This window comes from Dipteris shenzhenensis, chromosome 9, assembly GCF_047967505.1.
Source record: "Dipteris shenzhenensis isolate YYH24624 ecotype China chromosome 9, Dip_SZ_1.0, whole genome shotgun sequence".
Taxonomy (NCBI): domain Eukaryota; kingdom Viridiplantae; phylum Streptophyta; class Polypodiopsida; order Gleicheniales; family Dipteridaceae; genus Dipteris; species Dipteris shenzhenensis.
Window position 1 is genome coordinate 3,637,335 of NC_141604.1, and position 12,899 is coordinate 3,650,233.

Genomic DNA, 12,899 nt, shown 5'->3' on the forward strand with positions numbered 1-12,899 from the left:
AAGGCGGATAATAAGCTTTGTGAAGGGAGGGTTGAGCACACTTTGATTGAGGGGCTTTCAATCCATGCAACCACAACATCGTCAACAATGACGACGATGCCCACTTTCATGCAAAACGCCATGCAAATCAATATCATATTCATCTTCTTCCACAACACAAGCTCCTACTCTTCGTCCTCAACTCACTCACTCTTCGCATCTACGTCTCCCAACCACTCTCATCTCCATCAAACCTTCCATCGCATTCCTCTCCGCATTTAACCTGCACGAAACTCGTTTCCATCCACACTTCTCTCAAGAAAAAACGACTTTCAACCCTTGACTCATCTCTCACACATCACCTTTAAGATGTCTGCCCTTTCTTGCCTGCAGTCCAGCTCCAGCCCTCTAGCCCTCGCTCTTGACGATCGCCTTTCCTTCCCCGTCCATCCATCAGTAGCCTTGGGAATGTAGAGCCCGCTAGCACAGACGAGCAGCAGCCGAAAGCTTATCATTGACCGCTGAGTACGGAAAAACTCAAGACTGAGAAAACTTCGCCAGAAGTGCTAACAAAATGGCAAAACCTGCTGCTTGCCTGCTGCTAGCGTTCAAAATCTGCTTGCTTTTTGGGCTTTCAAGCTGTAGACCGATAAAAGTTCATTATGCTCCACTAGTGCCGGCTCTGCTCGTTTTTGGCGACTCTACCGTGGATGCCGGCAACAATAATCACTTGATAACCTTATCTCGGAGTAACTTTCGGCCCTATGGAAGAGACCTTAATGCCAGAAAGCCCACTGGCAGGTTTTCCAATGGCATGCTGGTTACTGACTATATCTGTGCGTTGACGCCCCCAAACCAAATGCATTCTATTACTATAACTCTCCCAGTAGTATTTTGCCATGGGATACTGTTAAATGTAACCGATATGCGCTCACTATATCAATAATCGTGTGTTGCAGCCTCGATGGTGGGTTTGCCGCCAAAGACCGTACCTTATTTGGAACTAACAAGCCGTGGCAGAAGAGGAAAATCCTTCCACCCGGCGGTTAGCTTCGCATCTGCTTCCTCGGGTCTATATGACAGCACTGCTGAGCATTTTGTAAGCTACGCATACATACCTCTTCTGCTCCGTTTTGGGTCTCTCATTGAGCAATGTTAATTCACGTACGCTCTTAAAAAAGTATCGGCTCACGGGTATTTTCGTTTTCTGTGTATGCAGAATGCATTGTCACTTAGTAAACAGTTGGTTCTTTTCAAGCAGTATCGCCGCGATTTGATAGCAGCATTTGGCAGAGTGAATGCGTCCGACATTCTAGGAAAGGCAGTCTATATTATCAGCACGGGCACAAACGACTACCTGAACAACTACTTTTTCAACCTTTATCTGAGAACAAGATATGGTTTTCCAGAATTTCAGGCTTTGCTTCTCAGCCTTTGCGCTGAATTTATAACGGTATACTCTCCTTTGTTGTACTTTTGACGTCCCAGCTTATGAAGTCGTGCCACTTGATTCATGAAGACTTGCTTAAGAAGCTCTGTGTGTTTTGGTTTGTAATTTTACCAGGAGCTTTATGATCTTGGTGCTCGTAGAATTGGCGTCGTCTCCCTTCCACCTTTTGGCTGTTTGCCGGCTGAGATTACACTTCACAGACCTCGTAATCACAATGGCTGTGTGGAGCATCTAAACCAATTAGCTATTTCATTCAACAGGGAGCTACAGAAGACGATGGAGTCCTTAAAGCTTAATCTGACAGGTTCCAAACTGGCGTACATGGACAGCTATAGTGTGCTTTCGGAAGCTGTAAACAATCCAACAAAGTATGGTACGTCGCTAATGTTCTGTTGTATCTTTCATACAACGTGAGCTAGCATCTTTGTTTTGTTAAAAAGTGCAATTAATAAATTAATCGTAAAGTCTTCGCATTATGCTTATAGAGTAAGAAGAGCCAACCACCTTATTCCAATGGAAAAAATAAACGTCTTAACGTCTTATACACATTTACACTTTCTAGAGTGAGTAGTTACGTATTTTTTATTATCATGCCTAAACAAAGACAATTCAACCCAATATATGGGCACGCCATGCCTAGGGAGTCCCTTTATGTACCGTCGAGTTCGAACACACGATAAATGGCTCTCCACTTGTCTAACCTCACATATATCATTTCTACTTGATTATCCTTTGCTTGATGAGCCAACCTTTTCTTTTTGTTTTTGGTAAGGGATCCTTTGAGTGATCCACCCCAAAGTTCAAAATTTATCATGAGTCACAATAACTCTATTAGCATGCAAGAAGGGGACTTGGATAGCAAAGATCCCTTCCACACATGGAGGCTTCAACTACTAAGTCAAGGATATTTTCTTGGCTTAAACTGTTTTGTGGCACTCCTTAATGTAAGGAGGGACAAAAGGAGCACTAAAGGACAAAAAGGGTTTGACTTCCAAAAGGGATGCCAAAAAGTCCAAAACTCGTCCAAAATTTTTGTTAAAGCTCCTCACAAGGAATTTTGCCATTGTATCTTCAAAACTTTTGTTGCCTTGAGTACATGGGCATGGGACTTCAATGCTTGTGTTGTGGATTCAAGTGTTGAGGGAATCAATGTTCAAGGGTTCCAATCGTTATATAAATGAAAGCCTATGAAGCCCATGTCTTGAGGGAGGTGCAATTGTGCCTTGAGTACATGGGCATGGGACTTCAATTCTTGTGTTGTGGATTCAAGTGTTGAGGGAATCAATGTTCAAGGGTTCCAATAGTTATATAAATGAAATCCTATGAAGCCCATGTCTTGAGGGAGTGTACTTGTGCACTCAAGATGCTTTTGCCTAAGTTCGCAAATACAACTATAGTGTAGGATATGAGCAAGCTTTGTGCATGGGTTAATGAACATCCATAGTCCTCCTAGCTCTTTTGGGACATAATGTTAATGGCTTTACTTGCACCATTGAAATTGCATCATATAAAATATTGACAATTCGAAGATAATTTAGACATTGATAGATCATGGCAATATTGGAGTGCAATTACATACCTTCTCCATTAGGTGAGAGAGTAGGAATGGCTCTCCATATTTCGAATTGCACATCTTCATTACCATTTGATAACCTAGGTTTGATGAGCCCAAGTCTATGGGATCATGCTATATCTTACATATTTCTTCATGCCCCCCTAGGGGAAAGGAATGAGCATAAGATAGGGACGATACCAAGAGGATAGGAGGGTGAGATGAGGAGACAAATTTCAATTCCCACAAGGAATGCCAAGAATTCTAGATTGCAATTAAAGCTCTTTGTAAGTTATTTTGCCATCTTCTCTTCAAAACTAGAATTTGCTTAGGAGTACAATACATGCATGGGAATTGTGCAATTATATCTTCAAAACTAGAATTTTCTTAGTACATTACAGATAAATGGGCATGGGGGGCTCCAATGCTTATGTTGTGGGCCCACATCTTAGGGAAATCAGTGTTCAAGGGTTCTAATAGCTATTGCAATAAAATGCTATAGTGTTGTTGGGGCTCCCAAATTATGTCCTTATACTCTCAAGAGGTATGTACTTGCCTAGTCTTGGGATTCATACTCACAATTTATATGATTCTATAGGATATGAGCAAGCTTCGGGATTGAATTTATTGCCACCCTAACATAACTCGCTTTGTATATGGTATATTCTAGAAAACCCTTCCTTGATATGCATGTGGTTAGATAGCTATACAATGTTAAGACTAGATACCTTGAGGTGTGGTTAAGGGAGGGTTAAGGGTAATAAGATTAAGATTGGATACCTTGAGCTATGATCAAGGGCAATAAGATTAAGGTTATTGTGAAAGGATCATTGCATTAGGTATTTTTTGGTCGAATTTGTCACCAAAAGCCATACACTTCCTTAAACCTGCAAATTAAAAGAAGAGACCTAAATTAGTGGACTCAGTTACATAGCTTTTGCAAAACAAAAAAGAGGAATTGTATGAAACTGGGTAGGTAGTCTTTAAGCTTCAAATACTACAATCTCGCTTATATTATAGAAACTTGAATTGCTGATGAGCTTGAATATTACAATTTAAATGTTTTTACAAATGTGCTCATCAAAGTGCTCATAATAATTTCAAGTAACTATGCATTGTGTAATGAAATATGCACTTATAGCTCTATAACACAATCTTTTTTCGTGTTCTTTTCCCTTTTGCAAATCATATCTGTTTCTTCTCTTAAAAAAAGATCTATAAGAGAACTTTTTTACCCAGGTTTCAAGCAAGCTAGAAAGGCATGTTGTGGAAGTGGGAAACTCGAAGTTGGTTTTCTTTGCAACAAGCTATCTCCAGGTACTTGCAAGGATGCATCAAGATACATATTTTGGGATAGCTTCCACCCAACAGATCATATGAATCAAATCTTGGCTGCAAATCTTTTTGAACAAGTTTGGTCTGAATTTGGGATTGAGGAGCCTTACGCATACTACTGCAAAGGTCTATTGGATGAGGTGAGTCTTACAACTTCAATGACAATGTTATTAAAAATAAATTCATGCATAAGATAGAGTAGTTTCAAATTCTATATACAATATGATATCTGAGGAGTTTCAAATTAGACATTGAATAAGAGAGAGGAGTTTCAAATTCATGCACAAGAGAGGAGCATCAAGTTAGACATAGGACATTTTTGGTGTTGTAAGAAAGAGGAGTTTAAAATTTATGCACAAGAGAGATGAGTGTCAAATCATACATAGGGAATTTTTGCTGTTTCCACTCAAAGACTTTTAAAGACTTCTACTTCCTTCACTATGAAATACTCAATGGAAAAAAAAAATGGAACTTCCACACACAAAAATAGAACTCAATGGAAACACCAAATATAGAAATTTTGGTGTTTCCACTCAAAGACTTTTAAAGACTTCTACTTCCTTCTAATCTCACTATGAAATACTTAGTGGAAAAAAAAAATAGAACTTGCACACACATGGTGGATCTATTAAACATGTAATCTCATATACCCCATGGAGGTTGGGTAATGGCAATTCTTTATGTGCTCAAAACCACAATATATTAAAAAAGATGAGCTATAGGGATAATTCAAGTCTCATTATTATATAATAGGAGAGTTTTAATTAGGGCATTGTTATTGTAGATTCCTAAGCAAGAAAATGCAAAACATAATACATCATATCCCTTTAGCATTTCTTGGATGCTAGATCTTTGTGTTAAAGAAGAGAATGTATAAGTATATATGAGTTTATTTTGTTGCATTGAAAAAAAAAAAACAAAGGAGTGAACCTTCTCTTAGATAAAAATAGTTATATGCATAAATATAGAAAACTAGGTGGAATGACTTCCATAAGTATTTTCAAGCACAAAACTATGAAAAGGAACTATGTGCTTCCTTTTAGTTTGTATATGAAAATGAAATGAACTATGTGCTTCCTTTGAATTGATCCTTCAAAAGGAGTGTACCATCTTTAGGTTTATTAGAATGCTTTAATATATTGATCATGAACATGCTAATTCTAACAAAGCAGTGATATCCTTTTCTTATAGGTCCTTCATCAACCTGAGAACTACATCACACATGCAAGTAAATGGAGGTGGATTGCTTACCTAGTTGGTGGATTTCTAATCTTGATCATTATATCCCAAAGATTCTTTCCAAGAATGATATATGTGGGTATTTAGTATTATGATTTGCAAAAATTAACCTAACCACCTTTGCCTACTAATTTATTTCTTAAATAAAAGGAAATTTTAATCCTATCTTAAATGGAATTTCTTTTTTGATCTTTTTGGGAGTCCAAACATTGAAGCATATTATTAAGTTGGTTTGAGGGTGTTCTTGGGAAAAATTTTCAAGTATTTATAAGGTCTATCCAAATACACAATGCTTTTATAAACCCCTACACGCTACAACCATGTTGAAATATTTTCCAAAGCATTTGTCTTGTAAGACAAAGTTTTTATGATTGCAATGAGACCTTCATGGTACATTAAATTTCTAAATACAAGACAAAAAATCACATAATGATTCATTGAATAATCAAGGATAAACCTAAGGAACATAAAGAATTCATCATAACAAATGTATTGATATGGTCGTCTTATAAAAAGACATTAAAGTCTCTTCTCATCATTTCTCAAGCACCTCAAGATACTAGTTTGAATCATTCAAGTCTAAAATCAAAACATAGAACTCTTTTAAACTCACTAGCATGTTATCAATTTACTCCAATTATTGAGGATAGGATGTGTACGACCTCAGCCTTTGCTCCCTAGCAAGAAGTTTTCCATGACACCTCAATCAAACATATGTTACGTTACTTTGATTTCTCATTAAAAAATAACATTCAACATTGTATTCATTAATTTTGGACTAGTGCACTCTCCAAAATCATTTTTAAACATATTTTGGAGTACTTTAAGGTGTAAATTTAAAAAAAATCAAGTCTTCGAAAAAAAATTAAAACAACAAAGTAAGATAATTTTGTAAGTTTTTGGAAGCGCAAAAAACAAAAATTGTAAAATTCCATGTAACATCTCTATAAGACTGAGACTTAACTTTTTATTAACTTATTAACAATTTAACTTTTTAATAAAAATAATTTAAATGCATATATATATGTGTGTGTGTGTGTGTGTGTATGTATACATACATACATACATGCATGCATGCATGCATGCATGCATACATACATACATACATACATATATATATATATATATATATTTGTATAGATATATATTTAAATGTATATACATACATACATACATGTATTTATGTATGTATGTATATATGTATGGACCATGCATGACATTAAGTTATGATAAGAGTCCTCTAAACCACCCAAGATATCATAATATTAATACACTCCTCGAGAGTTTCAAAGCTCTAAAATCTGGCAGATATGGCATCACAAGCTAAGTTGCATTAATTCGCTCGAAATTTTTTTTCGATTTGAAAAAACGTGAAAAATCACGATTTTCCCGATTTAAAATGAATCCAATGATATTTCCTAATTTATTCGTACGTATACATTAAGTAAATTTTTTTGTAAATTTTTTTGGATCATATATTGGGCCATTGAATAGATAATGAGAAACCACACACTTTCCCTTTTTAGAGCTCCTCAATCTGAACAACGGATCTCAAGTTATGGCCATGGGGATCTCCATGGACATAACATGTGATCTACAACTTGGATCAAGGAGTTGCAAAAGGAAAAAGTGTGTACTTTTTATTATCTATTCAATGAAGTTATTTTACTTTAATAAAATATTTGAATTTATATTAATATGTTTAATATTATAATTACTATGGTATTTATTTAGTAATATATTTACTAAGGCGTTTACTATAGACTTATACAAATGATGCACTGCCAAGTTATCGACATTAATGGTTTATAACTTTATTTCATAGAATTTATTCATAAAAAAAATTATTTACATAAGAATAATTTTTAATTTACTCACATAAGAAATAAATTTATTTCACAAAATTCATTCACATAAGAAATAAACTAGTATTTATTCACATAAGAGAATTACACTTACAACCTAACAATTTGCTTATATATTTTTTCACAAAAGAAAGAACACAAAAATCACATTTCACACAAATAACTTAAACTAATATAAATAAATACACAATTTACAATTTACACAAGAGATGAAGATCTCAAACAAGAGATCCTAAGAACTCTAACAAATAAAAACATAAAAATAATTTACACAAGAGGTTCTAAGAAATTTAACAAACAAAAACACAAAAGAAATTTACATAAGAGATCTTAAGAAATAAAAAACAAGAAATCCTAAGGACTCTAACAAACAAAAGCACAAAAACAATTTACACAAGAGATCCTAAGAACTCTAATAACAAAAACATAAAAAAAATTTAGGCAAGAGATCTTAAGGACTCAAAAAAGAGATCCTAAGAACTCTAACAAACAAAAACACACAAAAATATCATAGAAGAGATCCTATGAACTCTAACAAACAAAACCACAAAACAATTCACATAAGAGATCTTAAGAGCTTTAAAAAGCTCCTAAGAACTCACACATACAAAAACAAAAATTCCATCTTATTTTAGACTTTAGAGATTGCTTGAGCAATCTAAGAGGCCTTCCTTGTTTTCTTTTCCTTCTTTGATCTCTATTGCTCAGCTAGAGGACCAAGCGCGAGCGCACGAGCTAAGCAAAGTACAAACAACTGTTGGCCTATATAGGAGAAATTATTCATACTATTAGCTTTATTCGTACGCATAAGCTATTTGTACGAATACCTATTTGTACGAATACTTTTTATTTGTACGAATATTGATGGATGACGTGGCGAATTATGAAAAAAACATGACGTCACAATGAAATTTTGCTCGTTTTTTTCCCCCAAACGCATTATTCATCCGAATTTCTTGAATTTTTTGAACACGAATTCGAATTTTTCTACTTAGATCACAAGATTTTGCACATGCACGCATGCCATTGGTTCATCGATGGAATGTTGTCATTGGTCCCTATGGCAGTAGGGGTTTGTTGCATTTGTGCATGTGGCAAAGACATACTTGTGGGGCTTTTAGTTCATTCATGTCAGTGTGGGATTCACGTTCCAAGTTTATGGTTCTTGACAGAGCGGTTGGAGGGGTAAACTTGAGGGAAAGGGAGGGGGGGAGAGACAGAGAGGGGGGGAGGAAGGGGAAGGGAAGGGGAGGGCTAAGAGGGAAAGGAAGGGGGAAGGAAAGGGGAGGGCAGGGGGAAGGGAGGGGGAAGGGGAAGGAGAAGGGGAGGGGAGGGGGAAGGGAAGGCAAGGGAAGGGGAGGGTGAGAAATTGACGAAAACTACAGGCCATGTTGACCAAGACGTTGAGCATAACCCAAAAAGGATTCATGCCATCCATTGTGAGCCCAAGGTGTAAGTTACAAGGTTCCTTTGCACAATCTAGCCCCACGTATGTTATCTATGTGCTTCCAAGTAGCACAATCTAGAGGAATCCTAAAATTATCATTAGTGGAGCAATGTGTACCATGCCATGTCATCATCTCCAATATGGACTTGTACCTAAACATAGCTATATTCTTAGAATTATAAAAAAGTGTCTCAAAACCTTTATTGGTTTTTTCTTACCCCACAAGTCCTATCTATAACAAAGTGCCCCACACTTTGGACAACTAACCTTCTTCTCATGCTCATGATGAAAGAAAATACAATCATTAGGACAAGCATGGATAATGTTGTAATCCATCACATTTGTCAATATCTTTTTTCCTTCTTCCCTTGATGAAAACATGATATTTCATGCAAGCAACATCTTTTAGAGCAACCTATTGCAATTCAATATGTGAGAACTTTAAGAATGCTCAAACAAGATCCAAATATTAAAATATGAATATTTGCTAAAATCAGGTCTAAACATCAATTGATGTTAATTGAAATTACCACAATAAAGTTGAGAACTAGTGTTTGACCAACCATCGGTTGCTTACAAATTTAGGATCAAAATGCAAGCCTTTAGTTTTGACATCGGAGAACCATCATAAAAGGGTGTAGAATTCTACTCCTGCATGATGCATTTAGACTCAGACATCACATGTACATGTGATGTTGTGCATCTAAAAATTGCATCCATCATGTTTCCCACACCCTCAACCTAGACATCAACCATTGAACGATCGTCTAGAATTTGAAAAGCATCTCGTAAAATCTTCCTATAATCTTGCATGTGCTTGAGAACAATATGATGCTCATGTCAAATTTGGTGCAAGGATAAATGCACCTCACATGATGCCACTCTTTGCTCTTGTGCAATGGGATTTTCACATTTGAGCTCCCACTCTCTATCCAAGTGCACACATCCAAAAAATCCCCAAAATATCATAACACCATTAGAATTAAACACCTAAAAATATCAAATTTGCTTTGTTATCTTTAGCATGGTCATCGTTAGTATGTTTTTCAATATTTACCGACAAAAATAACGACATACATATCGACGTTATGTGCTACTCTTCCCTTGATGCAAGTACTGATAGCTATATTGATCTCTCTAGGAACCAAAAAAGAAACCTAATCTATTTTTCACCTCATTGTTTTTCACACCATTCTCAAACTGTTTCCTCTATGACTTGCCACAAGTTTGGCACCAGGACCTCTCCACCAAGCTCCCTCTCCACCTAGCTCCTCTCCACCAAGATCCCTCTCCACCAAGATCCATTTCCGTCTTACTTCCTCTACACCAAGCCTCCTCTTTTCTTTTATTCAAGGTCAATTGTTATTTCATACTATTTTGTTTTTTAAGTGGTTCCTTCAAGTTTTAGGCATGTATTTTAAGTGTTTTCTTCAATCTAAGATCTACATCATGTTTTAGCATGTATTTTAAGTGTTTTCTTCAATCTAAGATCCGCATTAGGTTTCCTTCAAGATTTAGGCATGCATTCATGAAAAGGGGAGATATTTTGGAAACATGATGCCTCTTTCTTTCTTAAAAACAAGATTTTTTTACAACAAGAATTGAATAGATCTTGCTTTCTTGTATCTCCTTTCATTGCTTTGCTCTCCTTTTGTTGCTTCTCTTATGGTTATTATGAAAAGTGATCTATTTTTCTTTTATAGGAGTCCATCTTGAAACCTAATCCACCCTCTGCCCCTACACAGCCAAGAAATGTTTATATTTTTTGTCCCTTTTCTAGTGGTGTAGATGATTTATATTTCGTTATCCAAGTAAGAAACTATTTTTTCCCTTCCTTATTAGCCAATGTATGTTTTTTGTTGGACATTTGCAATACCTTAAAAGTTGGCACATGAGATGGGATAGGAATTTTTCTTTCTTCTTTCCCCTTTCCCTTTAGCTCTTCTCTTTCCATCTCTATTTCCCTCTTTCCTCCACTATTTCCCTCCACTGTTTCCCTCTTCTGCTTTCCTTGTTTCCCTCTACTATTTCCCTTTATTTTCCTCTCCTTTCTTATCCTTTCTTTTCCTCTTATCTTCTCCTCTCTTTCCCTCTTTCCTCTACTCTTTCTCTTTCCTCTTTTTTTGTTCCCATTCTCTTTTCCCCATTCCTTCCCTTTCATTACCTTTGCTTCCATTTCCCATTTATTTCCCTCTCTTTTCTTTCCCTTTCCCTTTTCCCATTTCCTTCCCTTTCATGTGATTCCCTTTCCCTCTACTATTTCCTATACTATTTCCCTCTCTTTTCCTCTACTCTTTTCTCTTTTCTCTACCCTCTTTCCATCTACTAAAGTCTTTTCTTTTCCTTGTCTCCATCTACTAAAGTTTAAGTTTTTCAGGTAATTAGTTTCACATATTGATCCAAGATTTTTTCTTGTTTTGTTTGTCTCATATAAATGTAATAGCTATGTCTAGTTGTAGGTCATTTGGATCAGAGAGCAACCAAATATCCATGCATTCACGAATCTTGCAAAATGAGTCTATCGTAGGCAAATAAGTTTGTTGCTAGCATTAGCCCAAATCATGTAGATGTACTCTAGTGGGCCATCAAGTCTCATCAAGAGATGTACACTTGGCCCTTTTTGGTGAGTCCCTATGGTAGCATACCTTGTAGTGGCCAAGGGTCACCAATTCATAGACATGCATTATTGGTTGGGAGCCAATTACGCTATCATCATTTTAATTGTAGCAGTGGTGTCGATGATATAGTAGAGTCACACATATGACCCCATCTTGATAGACTGCCTCCAAGCCATTTAGTACTCCATTGGAGAGATGGGATGCATGAGGAAAGGCAAGGAAAAGCTAGAACATGTAGACCAATAGATTGGGAGCTGGTCATCTAAGAGTTGGAAGAAGTGAAAAAACTAGAAAAAAGAGTAATGAACCCACCTATTAAAGAGAGGCACTTCACACGTCAAGAGCAGTGGGAGGTCTAAAACCATGCAATCTATGGATTGTAAGGATTTGTGCTATGTACTTTTGTAATTTGTAGTTTATTTGAATACATTGTTTTGCTCCTAGCGCTTCATCTAATGTTTTTTATTTGGGTTCACAAGGAATTGGTTTTTTATTTGGGTTCACAAGGAATTGGATGGTAGATACACACCTGCATGTAAGTCCATGATCCTCCTTTTCTCAATCATATCCCTTTTTATTTTTAAAACCAAGATTTAGTTATATTTTCTAAATTGATACATGCACCATTCTTAGGACACAAGTAGGTAAAGGGTCAACCTTTGCTTGGGTGTAGCCAATCGCAAAAATATTTTTGGGGCCGTGACGCGATGCAATTTTGGCTGAATATTTGAATTTTGCATAGACCCGCGCTCTCGTCGGAAGGGCCATATCGACAAGCCATTTCTGTCCAACATGTTGGATATTGTATAATGCATGTCAATATGGCCCTTGCCCCTAGAGGGGACCCCTTAAGGGCCATATCGTCAATTGCATTTTCTGAAAGTTTAATTGTATGGCTTTAACCGTAAGGTCATTATCTCCATAGATGTAATCTTTGATGAGGAATCAAAATGGAAAACCTCACCTACATAGGAGATAGAAGCATCGACTTCACAGTCATCTACAGAACAGGTTGATGAAGAAGAGCAAGAATTGCCAGCAACACCCCAAGCAGAGCCACAATAGCTCAGACGGTCTACTAGGGAATGCAAACCCAGCCAGATTGAGATATACTCAGAAAGGCAAAGCGATTTAGGTGGAAACCACCAATTATGCTCTTATGACTACCATCATGGCTACAGAAGAGCCAGTGTACTTCGAAGACGCAGTAGACAAGCCAAAATGGCAAACTGCTATGAATGAAGAAATGGATGCTTTGTATAAGAATAATACTTGGGAATTATGCGACCTTCCACTAGGAAAGAAGGCCGTAGCAAACAAATGGGTATACAAAGTGAAGTACAATCCAGATGGCAATATTCAAAGATATAAAGCCAGACTAGTTGCAAAAGGATTTGCATAGCAATATGGTCAC

General features: G+C 36.5%; 1 protein-coding gene across 1 annotated transcript; it reads left to right on the forward strand.

The window, feature by feature from the left end:
- The first annotated feature begins 553 nt into the window (after positions 1–553).
- Positions 554–5,642, forward strand: LOC147898088 (GDSL esterase/lipase At5g03810-like). The gene is made up of 6 exons (XM_087378849.1): positions 554–815; positions 939–1,078; positions 1,199–1,432; positions 1,544–1,802; positions 4,221–4,456; positions 5,508–5,642. Exons 1-6 carry the CDS (start codon positions 554–556, stop codon positions 5,640–5,642), a joined length of 1,266 nt encoding a protein of 421 aa, XP_087234975.1.
- The last annotated feature ends 7,257 nt before the right edge of the window (positions 5,643–12,899 follow it).

Excerpts from the sequence above, each read along its gene's own strand:
- LOC147898088 (XM_087378849.1), top strand. The coding sequence starts at position 554 with ATGGCAAAACCTGCTGCTTGCCTGCTGCTAGCGTTCAAAATCTGCTTG. Across the intron at positions 1,803-4,220 it reads AAACAATCCAACAAAGTATG|GTTTCAAGCAAGCTAGAAAG; the intron begins GTACGTCGCTAA and ends TTTTTTACCCAG. Across the intron at positions 4,457-5,507 it reads GCAAAGGTCTATTGGATGAG|GTCCTTCATCAACCTGAGAA; the intron begins GTGAGTCTTACA and ends CTTTTCTTATAG.